This window comes from Panthera onca, chromosome B3 (assembly GCF_046562875.1).
Source record: "Panthera onca isolate mPanOnc1 chromosome B3, mPanOnc1 haplotype 2, whole genome shotgun sequence".
Classification (NCBI taxonomy): Eukaryota; Metazoa; Chordata; class Mammalia; order Carnivora; family Felidae; genus Panthera; species Panthera onca.
The window spans coordinates 133,798,648-133,816,015 of record NC_138344.1 but is presented as its reverse complement, the minus strand read 5'-3'; the positions used below and the strand labels follow the sequence as shown (position 1 = coordinate 133,816,015).

At 53.0% G+C, this 17,368-nt stretch overlaps 1 protein-coding gene across 5 annotated transcripts in view; it reads left to right on the top strand.

Moving 5' to 3' along the window:
* Window positions 1-17,368, top strand: part of CCDC88C (coiled-coil and HOOK domain protein 88C) — a 130,331-nt gene that overhangs the window by 94,324 nt on the left and 18,639 nt on the right. For 4 of the 5 annotated variants that reach the window (XM_060620559.3, XM_078447904.2, XM_078447905.2 and 1 more), the window contains 9 exons: window positions 1,288-1,415; window positions 2,790-2,928; window positions 3,971-4,159; window positions 5,335-5,496; window positions 6,626-6,903; window positions 9,808-9,951; window positions 12,030-12,216; window positions 14,185-14,330; window positions 16,880-16,969. In XM_060620559.3, the coding sequence (XP_060476542.3) occupies window positions 1,288-1,415; window positions 2,790-2,928; window positions 3,971-4,159; window positions 5,335-5,496; window positions 6,626-6,903; window positions 9,808-9,951; window positions 12,030-12,216; window positions 14,185-14,330; window positions 16,880-16,969 (1,463 nt within the window). The remainder of the gene's footprint in view (window positions 1-1,287; window positions 1,416-2,789; window positions 2,929-3,970; window positions 4,160-5,334; window positions 5,497-6,625; window positions 6,904-9,807; window positions 9,952-12,029; window positions 12,217-14,184; window positions 14,331-16,879; window positions 16,970-17,368) is intronic. The other variant, XM_060620560.3, reaches the window with a different exon arrangement.

Genomic DNA, 17,368 nt, shown 5'->3' with positions numbered 1-17,368 from the left:
TCTCACGTAGGTAGGAGTTGAGTGTGGCTGTTCATGGACAGCCTTAAATTCAGTGACTTGGGCACCTGGTTTCTCCCATCCTGTGGCTCGGCCATCCCGCAGTGGAGTCCTCTTCTGGCTGTGGCAGTAAATGAGGAAGACAGTGGGTAAGAAAGATTGCACTCCACTGTGCAGAACGTGGTCACATGGCTGCACCTAGCTGCAGGCGAGGCTGGGGAACGTGTTTCAGCGGTGTGCCAGGGGAGAAAAGGAAATAGATTTGGTGAACACAGGGATGTCTCCATGTTCATGTGCGGGAAGATCGTAAGGCTATGGGAGAGAGAGTTCACTAATGTGACCCCTAGTCCCTGTCTCTGGAAGCAGAAGATAAGTTCTGCCATGGTCACACTCAAGCCCGGAGTCATAGCGGCTCATCACGCCAGGGACTGACTTCTCATTCGCGAGAGTCCAGGTGACTCCCCAGGAGCCTGTCATCTGTGCTGTGACTCAGCAGTCCAGGCTGCTTTGATTTATGGCTCCGCCTTCTCAGCACGGGGCTTGGGCAGTTGCTGAGGCAGGACAAAGGCAGCTGGAAGGTCACACACCGGCTCTGCTGTGCTGCAGCCAGGAGGTGACCCACAGCATGTCCACCCACCACTCACTGGCCAGAACTACCGGGTAGCTGGGACATTTGGGGTGAGCTGATGGAGTGTTGGGCGAGCGCCACGCTGTCACACGGCCGTCAAAGGCCTGAGGATTTGGTGGGGGGTCAGCTTGCATGCCAAGTAGCTGGGGCACTGGGCAGAGAGCAGTACCTGCCTGGAGAGCTTCGAAGATGGGTGGGAGTAAGAAGGGGGACCTACATACAGTAAGTAAACCACCTAAATGAGAGCAACTGCTTTTGCAGAATAAACCACAACCAGAGTTTTTAGTAAAATCTTTATCTCTTTTGTCCTTTTTTCTGTTCCAAATTCTCCGCAAGGAGCATTTAATTCCATTACTGCACAGAAAAGGTAATCGTGTTAGAATTCAAAGCTCCTACTCAAAGGTCAACATAAATGGCGTTGCACAAACACACGTCCTTCCCGTATCACCATGGAGGCTGGGAGGCTGGGAAAGCGCGTCTGTCCCTTCCCTTTGGAAGATGTCCCTGGGGTTCACTTGTCCCGTGGAACTGTCTGCTCAGCCCTCAGGACACCTGAGTCAGCCATGACTCGGGAAGATGGCTCCTCGGCCTTGAGAAGGGCCTGTGCCAGGCCCTCCGTGCTGGGCTCCCGTCCCACGCGCATCCTCTCCCTGTCCTGGCAGGACCTGGTGCTGGAGAAGCTCAAGAGCCAGCAGCTGACCAGTGAGCTGGACAAACTGAGCCAGGGGCTGGAGAAGGTCGGCCTCCACAAGGAGCTGCTGCTACAGGACGAGAGCAGCCATGGCGACACGTGAGGACCTCCCTGCCGCGGTCTGTGGGCTCTTACCCGGGGCTGCACGCCGCACGCTCCCAGCTCCAGAGCTCTGTTCACTCTACCTACCTCGGGGCTTGTTGTCTTGTGGTCTTTATGAGGGGCTTGTGTCCTTTACAGATCATCTCCCTGGAGGTTTGCAGGGAGGGGTGAAAGGAGACTCTCTTGTCCAGTGGAAAGGCTTCTCAATTTTTTTTAAATACACTTTTTAGAGCAGCTTTAAGCTCAAAGCCAAGTTAAAGGGAAGGGACAGAGATTTCCTGAATGTCCAGTGCCACCCCGCCTCAACCCCTGCCCGGCATCACCTCCCTGTAATCCGTATCCCCACCAGGGTGGTGCATGTGTTACACTTGATGTGCCTCCACTGACCCATCATCACCCGAAGTCCACAGTTTACATTGGAGGCCGCTCTGGATGGTGCACATTTCATGGGTTTCAACCCTTGTGTAATAACCTGCATCTGCCAAGTGTCCTACAGTTTCTCTGCCCTGAAAATCCTGTGTTCCACCTATTCATTCCTCTTTTCCTGGTCCCAGCCCTTTAATTTTTAAACATTTAACCGTTGTAGTCTTTGCCTGCGGTTCTTTCTGTAACCGTCTCATTGTTCAAAGAAATCCAGTATCATGGATTTTTCCTGGACTTGTAACTGACAAGATCCACAGGACGGATAACGTGTGACACGCTGTCGGTGTGGTGAAAAGGCTACCACTTACCTAGCTAGCATTGTAGTCTTGGGCAAATGGCCTAATCTTTTCTTTTCTTTTTTCTTTTCTTTTCTTTTCTTTTCTTTTCTTTTCTATCCTTTCCTTTCCTTTCCTTTCCTTTCCTTTCCTTTCCTTTCCTTTCTTCCTTCTTAATGTTTATTTTTGAAAGAGAAATGAGTCAGGGAGGGGCAGGGAGAGAGGAGAGAGAGAATCCCAAACAGGCTCCTTGCTTGTCAGCACAAAGCCCAACATAGAACTCAGTCTCACAAAGCGTGAGATCATGACCTGAGCTGAAATCAAGAGTCAGATACTTAACCGATTGAGCCACCCAGGTGCCCTGTGCTTAATTAACCTTTCTGAGACTAAGTTTCCCCATCTGTAAAATGGCCTTGATGATACCTTCCTCTAAGACTATGCCTGTAAGACTACAGCAGTGATGTCTCATTGGAGGGTGTCACAGGTGTGTGCAGGGAGCCCCGGGGAGGGCTCTGGGTGATGGCTTTTGGCTCCTACAGTTCTTCTGGGCCAAATGCTGCAGAATAATAGGGAAAACGAGCTTAATGGAGGAGATAGGTGTTGGTAGCTGGGAGACTGGGGGCTTGTGGGTGGAAGAGGCAGATAGGTACAGTTGTGTCTTTGTATTTTTCAGAAAGTTCAAGATTCTGGAGGACAGAAATGACTCATTAAAAACAACATTAGCCCTGAAAGAAGAAAAGATTGTGTTTTTAGAAGCTCAGATGGAAGAGAAGGCCAGCCTGAACCACCAGTTGCAGAACGAGCTCCAGGTGGTAAGATCTGGCCCCCTTCGGTGCCACACTGTAAGTCCCAGTCATGAGGCCCCTGCCCCACCTTTTCCAGCCCCTCACCTGGGGGTAGCAGAGGGCCGGCCTGGATGTCCATTTCTCAGAGCAGATGTACTGAGATGCAGGGTTCTGAGCGGGGGAGCTACCATCACAATCCTGTGCATTGGGGCTGGACAGGATCAGATGCCTGGGAGGAGAGGAGGCCACATTCAGAGCAGCACTGAGTCTGCTAGGCAAGATCGGGAACACTGATGAGGACCAGTGTGAGATTATGAGCATCGAGACCAGACAGAGGCCTCGAGTCTCTTGGGCACCCTCACATGGGACAGGTGGGCGTGGGTGCACAGGTGCTTCATCAGGATGTCCACTCCTGGTGATATGTGCTCTTCCAGCTCTCCTTTGCTTCTTTTAAGCAAAGGCTTTTTTTTTTTAATGGTTATTTTTGAGAGAGAGCAGGAGTAGGGGAGGGGGAAGAGAGAAAGGGAGACACAGGATCCGAAGTGGACTCTGCACTGACAGCAGTGAGCCCGATGCGGAGCTCAAACTCCAGAACAGATCATGGCCTGAGCTGAAGTTGGATGCTTAACCAGCTGAGCCACCCGGGCGCTCCCCCAACTCCCCGCCCCTTCTGCTTTTTGAAGCCTTGGCACATTTCTTGGCTGCGTGATTGAACAAGGAATCTAGAACAAAGTGGTTCTAGAGCTGGAAGGGGCTTTGTAACATCACCCGGTCCACGTCCCCCAGGCTCATCTCCATTTGATGGAGTGGACAGCTGAAGCTCGGGAAAGCGAGAAGACTTGCCAAGGTCATGTGGTTGAAGTTGAGACCGAGGCAGATGTCTGGAAGGAGGGGGAGCACAGGGTGGGTTATGTACGTTCCCTGCAGAGCAGAAGGACGGTGTCTGGCTTATCACTGGTGCCAGGTGAGGGATTGGGTTTGCTATGGGGCTCTCCTCTAGCCACGAACTCGGAGCTCTGAGCCAACCTTTTCCTGCCCCAAGTCTGCTTTTCCTGCTCCCACCCCACAGTTGAAGACCGAGTGTGAGGTCCTCAGGCAGAACCAGCAGGAAGGGAAGCACTTGGAGAACTCTTTCAAACACCCTGTGGACACTCTGGTCACCGGTCTCCAGGGGAAGGAGCCCTGGGGACCCAGCCACAAGGAAGCCACCATGGAGCTGCTCCGAGTGAAGGACCGGGCCATCGAGCTGGAACGGAATGTGAGTGGGCTGCCCCTGCTGCGGTCGTTGAGAGAGAGAGAGAGAGAGAGAGAGAGAGAGAGAGAGCGCGCGCGCGCGCAGTGCACTCTGTTGATTGTCCCAGTGATAGGCCGCCATTACCATAAAGGACACGAGACGTCAGAATCTGTTGAGATTTACCCAGATCCAGCTGAATACTTCTTGAGTTGTCCTGGCAAGTCCTATGAGCTACTTGTCATTTGAGATCTCGTCAGCCTTTCTAGCGGAAAGGAGCACGTTCGCATTTTCCCATGGTGAATCCCTGTCTGCCTGCCCGTCAGACTTGGCCCTTGGCTTGTACACCAGCCCCGCTTCCACAGTGTTCCCCTAGGGGTTGACAGACCGTGGCCTGCCAGCCCACGGACATCTGCTTTGTTACATATTGTGTGTGGTCTTCCCACCCTCGTGGCAGACCTAAGTGGTTGCAGTGGAGACCACGTGGCTGGAAGACTGCAGAATTCTGTCCGTCCCTTTACAGAAGTTTGCCGGTGCGTGTCTAACCCCCGATGTTGTCGGACTCTCCCAACAACCTTGTGAAGCAGGTAGTGATGATCTTCATCATTTGACAGATGAGAAAGTGGAGACAGGTTAAGAGACTCGACCCTAGGCCCCATGCTAGTAAGGGACAGCACTGGACTGTAACCCATATGTCCTGGCCCGGTTGGTGGCATATTTTACATGGTATTTCTCAGTCTGCTGGGGCGTGAACCGCCTTCTTCTGTCTGTTGTCGCTCCTGAGTAGGGTGAGGTGTGGCCACAGGCTTTGACTCCCTGTCCTGTGGGAGAAGCTCACAGAACGCCACTTGTGGGGTGTTCAGCAGAAAACAGAAGCATTACAGAGAGAAGACACTGCACGGCTTTAACCCCAGCTTGCCTTTGCCTTGCACTCAGATGCTCAGGTTTGAAGCCATATCGCCATTAGGTGAATGCATTTCTGTCTGGAAAGCACATACCAAAAAAAAGTAGGTCTCTCCCCTCCCCCCCAATTCTGTTGATTGTCTTTTGCAAGAGGGAAACGTTACTTGTCTCACCTGTTGGATTCTGGCTTTAGTGCCCATAGCATCAACTCTCGAGTGTTGCTTCCAACCCCAGTGCCTGTGGCCGGTTACATTTCCCAAGCCGGTGTCTGACGGGCCCCGTGCTTCCTCATCCCCTAGAACGCAGCTCTGCAGGCAGAGAAACAGCTGCTCAAGGAACAGCTGCAGCACTTAGAGACCCAGAACGTGGCCTTCAGCAGTCAGATCCTGACACTGCAGAAACAGAGCGCCTTCCTGCAGGAGCACAACACCACGCTGCAGACCCAGACGGCCACGCTGCAGGTGAGTGAGGGCCCAGCCACAGGCATCACGTAGAGACCGGCCCGCCACACTGGCTCCTCCGAGCACGGGAGAGTCTCCGCACATTTATTTTGCGTTGGCTCATTGCAAACAGCGGGGCCCGGCCTGGGGGTCTTTGAAGGTGGTGCGGGTTTGTTTCCAGTGACTGAGCCTGTGGCTGCAGGGCTGGAAACTTGCTCTGCCCGGACTTGCCTGTTTCTCAAAGTCTTTTCCATAAGCTTTGACCAGGAATGACTTGGGAAAGAGGTTCTGGACTCAAGTCGATTTTATTTACTATAAAACCTGGCAGAGTCTCTGTTTAGTGTGAATTTTTAATCTCCACGAGGGACATATAGGGCATCAAGTAGCTGCCAGGCTTTTGAGAGCTTCTAGTGAAACTGGTATTCCATGCCGCATATTCGAGGACGTTGGTTTTTATTTACGGTTAATACATTGCGAGGAAATGAATTAATCGTTCATTAATGCAGTTTCTGAGAAAAGCGTTTGAAAACACGGAACATGGGTCAGGACAGTAAACAGGAAACTATTAGGCAAAGATGTTGGAATTTGTTGTATTAAAATAACAAAATTTGATATTGGTTGTTGGTTTTGGTGGTGGTGGCTGTCGCCAGGTCTTCGTCTGAGTTTCACGTCAGTAAAAGTGGCCCCAGAATGAGTCAGGCAGTGCTGCCTCTTCAGTTTTCTGATAGTTTGGGATGTTGTGGGGTGGTGGTTCTGGGAGCATCAGTTAGGGTGGCTGGTGGTGGTGACCGGGTATTCTGCAATGTCACTGGTTTTCTACTTGTTCTAGGAAACAGGTGTGTGAAAGTAGCCAAAGAGGGTGCCCGGGAGCTTCTCCAGAGAAAGGACATAATTGGCCCCGAAAGGTCCCATGTAGGGAGGGTGCAGGACCAGAGCCGTCTGACAGTCTGGTGCTGCCTCTTTCCAGAGCAGTTTCTCAAGTTCAGACAGAACTGTCCTCAGCGGCTGGGTGTTGGCTGCCCCGAGGGTCCCTGTTGTCCGGGTGTCTGACTCCGGCTCCTCACGGCGTGGTCACCGCGAGCGGGGACACGGAGCGTGTGGCTCCCTGGGGCCTGCCCGCGGTCAGGCGGAGCCTTCTCCCTCCCGGCAGGTGGAGAATTCCACTCTGAGCTCCCAGAGTGCCGCGCTCACCGCGCAGTACACGCTGCTCCAGAACCAGCAGACGGCCAAGGAGAGCGAGAATGAGAACCTGCAGAAGCAGCAGGAGCAGCTGACGGCGGCCTACGAGGCGCTGCTGCAGGACCACGAGCACCTGGCCGCGCTCCACGAGCGGCAGTCCACGGAGTACGAGGCCCTCATCCACCAGCACAGCTGCCTGAAGACGCTGCATCGAAACCTGGAGCTGGAGCACAAGGAGCTCCGGGACAGGTGTGTGCGGGCCTCTGGCGGCGCCCCTGCCTCTCCGGGCTCATGTCCTTGCCCACAAGCCTTCCCCGCGTTTCCTCTCGGGCCGTTGCTTCACGTTGTCTGGGACACCCAGACTTTCCCGGAGGGAAGTCCATCGAAAGTCCCACCCAGCGGTTGGATGAGTTTGTGCAGCTGGAGGTCGGGTGACAGGAGGGTCCCCGAGTAGCGAAGGGGGTGCCGTGCCCACTCCCAGCTCAGGGAATCCCCAGCCTTGGGGTTCCTGCTTCCCTATGGATTCCCCCACCTCTCCCTTCCTCTCCAAACCAGGAAAAAGGAGGCCATTCACCACAACTGCCCCGCAGTTTTTTACACTGACCTGCTCCCATGGACTTCCCCAGCCTCGTTTTCCCTGTCAAGGTCTGGGACGCTTTCTTTCCAGCCTTTGATTTTGGCAGCTTGTGAATATATAGAAAGCAAATAGAACAGTATAATGAGACCCCCGTGTACCTCTCAGCCATACCTCTCTCTCCCCCTGCCTGCCCTCCTTTCCTTTTTTAATCTAAAATTTACATGCACTGAAACCTACAGGTCTTGGCACTCTTCACAAAGCAGGGTCCTGGGTTTCGTGTACATTCAGCTAGCGTTGCCCGAGCTCCTGTCCCCCGGCAGATCCCTGAGTGCTTCCGGGCAGGACCCGGAGTCTGGTGGGAAGGGTGCTGTGCACCTGACTCTGACCCAGGAGAGAGCTGTGTCTCTACAGAGAGGTGGGCACTCAAGCCCACGGAGCTGTGTAGGAGGGAGCAGTTGATTACCCACTTCCTGTGCTTGTCAGGTGTCCTTGCTGACAGCATCTCCTTTGACTGGTCTTAGTCATGGAGCTGCAAAGTGGTAAGGGCATCTGATGATGCTGAGGGCACAGAGGTGATGACATTCATTTATCCACTCACCCGTTGCTTCTGTTTTGCCTCTCTCTGGGGTCCTCTACCTGCTCTCTCCACCCACATCTCCTTTCTTCAGGAGCTGTCGAAGCATCTGCTCCTAGTAAGACATTATGCCTTCCAGCCCAAATTAGCGTCTTGTGCCTCTGGGCATTTCCATCTCCCCTCTCCTCCTGAGCCCCTCCTAGGTTCGTGTGGCACTTGGTGAGCGTGTACTGTGTGCATGGTGCTGTGTCTGGACTTGCCAGGGATGCTCCCGGTTGGCTAATGAAGTGGAGCAAAAGGTGTTCACAGAGCTCTGAACCTTGCCCACTGCTCACCAGGCACTTATGCGTCTTGTCATTAACATCTTGTTCTATGTTCTAATCGTGTCTCACGATATTCTTAGTGTCTGTTTAGAGGGTGAAGGTTTTTGCAGGTGGAGTTTGGACTGGCCTTGAGGGGGTTCACTGTTGTTTTCCCTCTGGCTCCTTGTCAATACAGCAGGCAGAACTACTGTGTCGCTTGAATTTTCACTGGCTGGACAGATGGCTGGAGGCCCCCTTGGTCTGTCTGCAGTGGGGCTGTGGCTTTGGGAGTGTAGGTACTTGGAACACAGGGATGATGGCACTTTTTAAATTGGATGCTCATTTCTTCGTTCTTTAATAGATATTTACCAAGTGCCATGCCTCGTACCCAGGATTCACTGGTGAGCAGGACACATGGCATCAGTCCTGCAGTTAGGTGGTTACTAGTGGTTACAGATACCCCTGTGGGCTTTTCCAAGACATGACCACAGGGAAACACATTTTGGGGAGCCCTGATATCTGCCTGTGGCCCTAATTTGCAAACCTGGATGGCTTTTTTCAGAATTGTTAGCCTGGTTGAGAAATGTCACCACCTGAGAAGCTAGACAGAGCTTCCACTCCCAGCTTTATGCTTCTCCACAGTGTGGCAGAAGGCCCCACAAAAGTGTGTCATTGAACGGCTGCCTAAGCAGGTTTCTGACTTTGATCCCCGACTAGTCCTGGCTCTAGTCAGGTGGTATAAGCGTAGTTGCTGTGGGGCCTGAGGGCGCAGGCGTGGAGCTGTGAAGACAGGTTGGGCACCCTGTCACACTGTCTGACAAGGAAGGGGGTCTGCAGAGGAGGGATTTGCCTGAATGGGGACGATTGAAAGGTGGTGCCTTAGTCGTTGCCATGGATTTGGGGGAGATCCTGAGTTGTCTTTGAACACGGATGTTTCCAGCAAGTAGGAAAGACAGCCTGGGCTTGTCAAGGGGTCCATCCTCCTGTGCTCTGCTGGTCTCCAGAGACAACTACACAGTAACCCCCGGAGACCTAGGCTGCAGAAGGAGAGAAAAGTCTAAGGGGAGGGGGAGGGCTGTGGTTGGGGATCCTGAGAAAAGGCTGTGCGCGCATGCGTGTGTGTGTGTGTGTGTGAAGAATTGGCCACTGGCAGCCAGTAGGTCCCCATCAAGCAAGCCTCTGTCCCAGCAGCAAGGCCAGGCAAAGAACAAGGAGACTCAATTCCGGAGGAGAGGAGGGCGGAGGGCTCACCCAGGCCCCAGTGAAGAGGGATTAAGAGTTAAGTGTGGTGGAATTCAGCTGTTTATTTTGTCGTTTCTTGTAGATGTGTTTGTGCTTAGCGAACCACCTAGTAATGTAGCCATGACTCCTGAAGGGAAGGGCTCAGAGTGCAGGAAACACAGCCCAGGTGGCCAGAGAGGAATGGCTGGTTTGACGGGGAATCTGAGGGACTGTGGACACGTGTGGGGCTGGAGGAGACCCCTGGCCCAGACGCCTCTCCTGGCCACCGTTCTCTGTTTTTCTGCTGCCCTGCATCTCACCCTGCCTGTTCCTGCCCCATCCCCCTCAAAGACGCCAGAGAAAGCCTCCAGAGGGGCCCTGCCTTCTGTGGGCAGCTTCACAGTCCTCTGGGGAGTTGGGTACCTGGAGGGAAAGGAGGCCCCAGCCCAGCTCCCAGCGGGTGTGCTCCCCTCCGCCAGGCACGACGACATGCTGAAGCGTCAGGCGGAGCTGGAGGAGCGGGAGAAGGTTCTGAACACCGAGAGGGAGGCACTGCAGCAAGAGCAGAGGACGGGCGCCATGGCCATGGGTGAGAACCAGCGGCTGCGGAGAGAGCTGGACAGGTGAGCTCCGTGTGGGGCGGCTGCCATCCGGGATTTCACGTAGACGCACTCAGCCCTGCCGAGAGGAGGTCAGCGGGGGTCCCCTGGCAGTCCTGTATTTTTATATTTTTACTTAAAAAAATTTTTTATTGACCTTTTGAAAGAGTATGCACAAGTTGGGGAGGGGCAGAGAGAGGGGGAGACCCAGAATCCAAAGCAGGCTCCAGGCTCTGAGCTGTCAGCACAGAGCCTGACGTGTAGGCTCGAACTCAGGAACCGCAAAATCATGACCTGAGCCGAAGTCAGATGCTCAACCGACTGAACCACCTGGGTGCCCCGCAGACCTGTATTTTTATAAACCCTGTCCTGTTCACAGCTGGGTGGCACAGTTGAGAGGGGGCTCTAGCTTATTGCTGGGATGGAAGGACTCGAGAGACACATTGCATCAGGCACAGACCCTCATCTGATGTAGGCCACACGGCGATCTCATGAAGGACACACCATTGATGCTTAGTATTCACACGTTTCCTGTTGTGAATTCACCTCCTTCCTAAAATGTATGCGTCACCCCCAAATCGATGCTCATGGTACTTTGATGTACATGCCCGGGGTGGCCCAGTACCTGAGTCACCTGACGCACACATTTCCAGCTGAGGACATACAAGGATGCTCTGCCTTCCTGTTTCAGTTCTCATACTGTGAATAAGCATCCTTTTTGTGACCTGTGGGATTTTCATATTTTTGTCTTACTTCGTGGCAGTTTTACTATTTAAAATACCCACCAAGTGGAGTACTGAAGTGTTGTCTCGTGTTCCTAAGTGCAAGGCTGTGATGGCCTTACGGGGAAAGTACACATTAGATAAGCTCCATTCAGGCAGGAGCTACGGTGCTGTGGCTGGGAGGTGTCTTTAAACAGAGACCCCTATAAAATAAGGAATGTCTTGATCAGTCGACTAAAATGTTGTAACCAGAGCAGGAACCTGTACTGTGCATTTTCCCGAGGAGCAGTGGTTCAGTATCCACCAGTTCAGTGATCTTGGGGGACCTCACAGAGCATCACTACCTCAGATAACGAGAGTCAGCTCTACTGTTATTATCCCCCCCCACTTTTTTAACAGATAAGAAACAGGCTCAGAGATGAGCACATTTTTTCAAAATCACTTAATGGCAGAATCAGGATTTGAATCCAGTCTTACCACAATGACCCTATAAAGCTGCTTCCTCTCCATGTCCTTGCATGAATGTGCACCGGGACCGCATACTGCGGTGTGTCCTGTGCCCTGGGAGACCAGGCTCGCGGGTGAGGGAGTGTCGGCGATAGGCCGGACAGTGACGTGGAGAAGAGCACAGCGGCTGAAGGTTGTCAGCCGCGAGGCGGGCTCACCGCTACCAGGTCATCTTTCCGTTTTATGCTTTTTTCTTAAGAGAAACGGGACATCGGAGTATTGACGTGAGACTTTCAGGTTTCTAAATGTTTCTAAATCAGGCACACTGATCCATTTAAAAGAAGGGTGTGGGGCCAAATAAGACACAGCTGTGTCCAAATGAAATCCGTGAGCCTCCAGTGACTGGAACTTTCTGATCCAAATCTTCCCCCAAGAAATCCCAGTTAGATAATAGTTATCATGATGATAATTTTAGTGGGTTTCTGTAAAACCCTGGCATCTCATTTTATTTATCCCAGGAGTTGAAGTTAGAAAGGAGCTTGAAACTGGGAAGAAGAGCCAGACGCAAAAATGTTCTGGTTCTGTGTTTCCAAAAAACAAAACAAAACAAAACAAAACACGCTAACTACTGAACCCTTTTTTCCAAGTACGTATGCAGATATCCCAAGGCTTTAAAGCCAAAAGACATCATAGCAGTGATACTCTGTTGGAGCAGGTGTCTGAGCCTACCCACTCTGTCCCCCCAGCCCAGTGTGAGGACACCAGGGGGATCCTTGTAGAACCCCAAGGGACGCAGTTTGAAGACTGCTGATTTTGTTCAAGCCTCTCATTTTACACGTGAAAGAACTGAGGCCCAGAGAGGCTATCCTCTTGTGTAAGGCTGCACAGCAGGGACAGCTCTTCAGCTCTTGGCCTGTGGCTCTCCACCCCCAGGGTCAATTTCCTGCACCACCAGCTGAAGGGGGAGTATGAGGAGCTGCACGCCCACACCAAGGAGCTGAAAACCTCCCTGAACAACTCACAGCTGGAGCTGAACCGCTGGCAGGCACAGTTTGACGAGCTGAAGGAGCAGCACCAGAACATGGACATCTCGCTGACCAAGCTGGACAACCGCTGCGAGGTGAGGCCTCAGGACGTGGACGGCCCTGGGCCCGGTGGGGTTGCGATGGGTCTGCGCTGGCGTCGGCATCCGAAGACTCTGTGGAAGGCGGTACAGGGGCTGAGAGGGTACTGAGGCGTTTAAAAGGGAGACAGACCCCATGATTGGCAGAGATGTATTCGAAAACACCTTTCCATCTGCCCTGTGCTTCCCCGAGCATCAGAGACATGCGTGGGGACAGCAGAACACAGACTTATTTCCATCCCCTTGTCTGTGTCTACACTTTTCATCTTTGCAATTCAGTATCCACGCTGTTCCCGAGAAATGGCGTGAATGGCTGACTCTGGCTCCGGGTCCTGTATCCCGGGGCATCTGGGATGGAGCTTACTCAGGAGTGCCCGGGTTTCCAGAGGAGCAGAGCTCTCTTTTGGTGCACTAGGTTGGAAATTGTCTTCTTAGCAAAACCATCTCAAATGAAATCGTGAGCAGACCCCGCGACAGATAAGACCAAAGTGGATTGGGCAGGAGAGAGCACTTGGTCCCTCCCCAGCTTCATCCGTGGGTCCCTCCCCATGGATGGCACCATCCCCAGGACACAGCTCCTCTTGCCTCTCGTTTGTCCAGAAATCCTCTCAGAGGCCTTTTCCTTCGAGCTGGTGGTGGCCCTGTGGGACATCTCAGCTGAGGAAACCAAGGCCCAGGTGCCTCAAGGCCCCCTGGGCTGGGGCAAGGGGCGTGTGGAGGAGGTGGGGGCCAGACTTTAAGCCAGAGGAAGCCTCAGCCACCATAGGCTGTGTTGTCACAGGGAGGTTCTTTAGGGTTTCGGAGGAGACCTCAGACTGAGGTCCACGGTAGTGGAATGGAGCTCTGTCTGAAGCCAAAGCCTGCGATTTTCCTGCTACATCACCCGTACTGATCTTCTGAAGCAGGAGTTGGCAGATCTCAGCCCATGAGTCAGATCTAGCCCACTGCCTGTTTGTATACATTCGGCTATGAACTAAGAATGTCTTTGACAGTGGTAGTGGTTGGGAGAAATCGAAAGAATAGTTTGTGTCAAGTGGAAATGATAAGAAACTTAAGGATAATTTTTTTAATGTTTATTTTTGAGAGAGAGGGAGGGAGGCAGGGAAGGCGGGCAAGCGAGTTTGGGAGGGCAGAGAGAGAGGGAGACACAGAACCCGAAGCAGGCTCCAGGCTCCTAGCTGTCAGCACAGAGCCCGATGCGGGGATCGAACCCACAAACCGTGAGATCATCATGACCTGGGCTGACGTCAGACACTTAACCGAATGAGCCACCCAGGCCCCCCAGAAATGATAGGAAATTTAAATGTCCATGTCTGTCAGCAGTTTTATGGGAACATGGCCTCACCCGGTGCGCTTACATTTTGTCTGTGGCTACTTCCTGCTGCAGCAACTGAGTCGAAGCTTTGCAACAGGCGACCCCCTTTCAGTCTGGAAAGCCTGAAATACTTAGTGTCAGGTCCTTTGAAGAAAAGGTGTGCTGACCCTCTTCAAGAGCAGAGCTGCCCACCAGAAATAAAGCACAGGCCACGTGCACATGTTAACGTTTTCTAGTAGCCATGTTAAAAAAGTAAGAACAGGTGGGATTAATTTTCATAGTATATTTTGTTTGGCTAACATATCTAAAATATTATCATTTCGATGTGTATCCAAAAAAATATCTTCTATGTTCTTTACTATCATTAAGTCTTCACAATCTGTCGTGTACTTTGGCACACCTCCGTTCAGACTAGCTGCATTGTAAGCTCAATGGCCACACGTTGCTGGTGACTGCCAGATTGGGCAGGGCAGGTGCAGAAGGAGTTCAGCTCTTCCCATGCCGTTGGCTCTTTTGGTCCTTGCAGGTTCTCACTGGCAGAGGAGGGGTGCACGTCCCTGTGCACGTGGCCCTTCCCCTGGAAGCCACATTCCCAGCAGAGGAATCACGGGATCGCGTAGTGTCTGAAACGCTGTTGATCTGTGTTGTAGCTGCTCTCCCGTCTCAAGGGAAACTTGGAGGAAGAAAATCATCACCTCCTGAGCCAGATCCAGCTGCTGAGCCAGCAGAACCAGATGCTTCTAGAGCAGAACATGGAGAGTAAGGAGCAGTACCACGAGGAGCAGAAGCAGTACATGTAAGGGCACGTGTGGGGTTGACGCCTGTAGGCAAAGGGCGGGGGGAGGTTCTAGCTTCCCGGGCCCCATCCAGGACCTGTGACACTGTGGACAAGGAATGGCCCCGAGCCTGTTGGCGTCCTGAGGGCAAGGGGACGGACCACCTTACCAACACATCCTTCTCTTGGCTTCCCTGGAATGGTTCTAGGTTTCTGTAAGTGGTGGTGGTTAGCTTTTGTTTGTGTTTCAAAGGCAGTACCCCCACCAGAAGCTTTGGAATCTGCTTTTGGAATTAAGCTCACTTTTAAAAATATGACAGTGCCGGTGAGAAATACCTCAGGGAAGAATCCAAGTGGAAGGCTGAGCACAGGTGCCATAGCTGGTGTCTTTCTGTCACCTGTGTCTGTTTTCCCCTGGATTGTCGCAAAGTGGGTTGTTGCTGTGCTGTGATTGTCCTCCCTCAGCTGGTGTTAATGAAGTGCCAGCTCTGGCACGGGCCCCATGGGTGCACAGATCCATTCCCTGGGGGCCAGGAACTGGTAGGGGTGGGGGGTTGTGCGAGGAGCACCTCCGTGCTGGGCACCTGCTGAGCTTCATGGAAGGCAGCGTAGTGGGGAGATGAGGTTCTCTTGTGGACATGGAAGGTGGGCAGGTGGGGAACCTGAAGGTGGAGCTCAGCAGTGTTCTGGGTGCAGGGAATGTGCACGGAAAGAAGCCTGGACGAGGAGGTGGGCACTCAGCCGTGGAAGGCTTCTCTGTGCAGCTTGTGAGTTTTGATTTGCCGGGAAGGATGCCATCATCCGAAAGGATGCTGGTCTAGCAGGGCCTAGGAAATAGAGGTCTGGAGGAGGAGCCCTGGTCCTGGAAACCTCATGCTTTAGAAGTTGAGTAATCCAAGATCCATCTCGTGGATATGGGGTGATTTTCACCACTCTGTGCTGTGGTGGGTGGGCTCTCCTTCCTCATGAGGGGGGTACTGGCTAGCCAGTGTGGGGAACGCAAGAGGAAGCTGGCTGGCAGAGGGATGTGATCACAGTGAATGCCGCCACACTGGGCCCGCTCTCCAGCATGACGCTGCTTCGTTACTTTTCTGGCTTTGATCCTGTAGAGGTGGCTCGCCACCTACTGGAGGATGGTTTACATTGAAAACCACGCTGTAAATTTAGGGTAGATCGGACTGACAGAAGTTGGCCGTCTGTAACCCAGCTGATAAAAAATGCCAGCAGGGGGTTGGGCAGGTGCTAACCTGAAGAGTAAGAGCCTGGTATCCAAGGGGGATGATTTGATGGTGGTTTTGCATTAGAGAGTGCGGAATGCCGGGGGCTTAGCAAGCTTCCCAGAGCCTGCGCTGAACAGAGAGCACCGTTCTGGGCCCTGGGAGGGGTGCATTGCCCACTCGCAGGGAGTTACTGTGCATCTGTGGGGCCAGACGACCACGGAAGTGCTCACAGAGGAAGGCTGAGCAGCATGGCAGTGAGACAGAAGAATAACACAGACATCAAGCCAAGGGGGCTGGGAGCAGAGTGGGGCTTCCTGGTGGGCGCCAGAGGTTCACGAAGCTGTCACTCTTGGGATGTCATTGTGCAGTGATGTCTCAGCCCTCAGTTCGGATGGAGCCCCTACAGCTCCACGACAGAGGCCTGTTTACCCGTCTCTGGTTCAGAGGCCTCCTTTTCTAACAAGGAGACCAGGGTTCCGAGCTGTCATGGCTGCTGAGACCCAGGTGGCAGCCTGTGGGCAGTGCGTGTAGAAGGCACCGCCCCTGGGACTCCTGAGATAAAGCAAACCAGAAGCACACCCTTCATATCAGTAAGGCCAGACTCGCCTAGGGCACAGCAGTGCCCTCTGGCAGCCCCAGGGTCCAGAGGCGTCTTGATCCTTTTTGTGTTTTTGAAAATGTGAACTGATCTCCAATAGTTAGAAATCAGGACATGTTGCTTCATGACCTAAGTTTTTGGCTTCTCTGAAAACATTGGCGGGTCTGCCCTGTAGGCCTCATGCATCCCTGCCTAGTGGCCATCTGTTTGGGCTACCGTGCCCACCGCTCCCCCTGCTCTTTCTAGGCCTGCTTTGCTCCTTCTCTGGCCCCGGAAGCTTTTGAGTTTGCCCTCGTGGAATGTCCTCAGGAACCGGCATCGGGATAGGTCCAAGTCGGAGGTCTGACTTTGCTGAACTGACTAGCTGAGGGCACACCTTTCCCCTTTCACCAAAGGTATTATTAACGTGCAAGTGCTGTGGCCACCCCCGAATGCCCAGTGTCCTGAAAGACCTGGCCGCCAAGTCCTTAGAGCTTCTAGAAACATGCAGGTTTTCAGATGGTTAGGAGTCTGCTCCCTTGAGTTGCCTTGCATCCAGACCCTAGGTGATTTATCATGGCTCCTTAAGGTAGCAGGGCTCCCTGGACTCATGCCAGACGTTTCCATTCGCACATTCCCAGCTTTGTGATCATGAGGGTCATGACACTGTGATGTCCAAATCCCAGAAAAGGTTCCAGGCTGGGCTGATGAAGTAAATTCACGTGTTTTATTTAAAACTGGATTGATAGCCCCCCTTTCCTCTCTCTTCACAGAGACAAATTAAATGCCTTACGGAGACATAAGGAAAAACTGGAGGAGAAAATCATGGATCAGTACAAGTTCTATGACCCTGCTCCCAAGAAGTGAGTTGATGGAAGTGTCTGTGACTTAGACCTAGAGCAGAGAATGTCCGTGTTCATGAGTGGGGTGGAAACTGCTCCCGTCTGGAGCAGCACCCAGCTTGTAGAGCCCATGCCTCCTGCTCTGTGGAGGCCCTGTGTGCAGGCCGCTCCCGTGACAGAGGGGAATTAGACGTTCGGCCCCGCCCCCTGTGCTCTGGCTTGTCCTGTGAGGGACGGCGGATGCCAGCTGACTGTGATGAGACGTGGGCTTAATTTAGCCACAGCCCTTTAAAGGGGGCAGAGAGTCTGTGGTTTTGGAGCCATTAAAATGGGACAAATGGCTGCCGTGTCAGGTTCTGTCTCAGGATTTCTCAGGACATTGCAAATCACGTTCCTGTTTCAGAGAAGGAAGCTGGTATA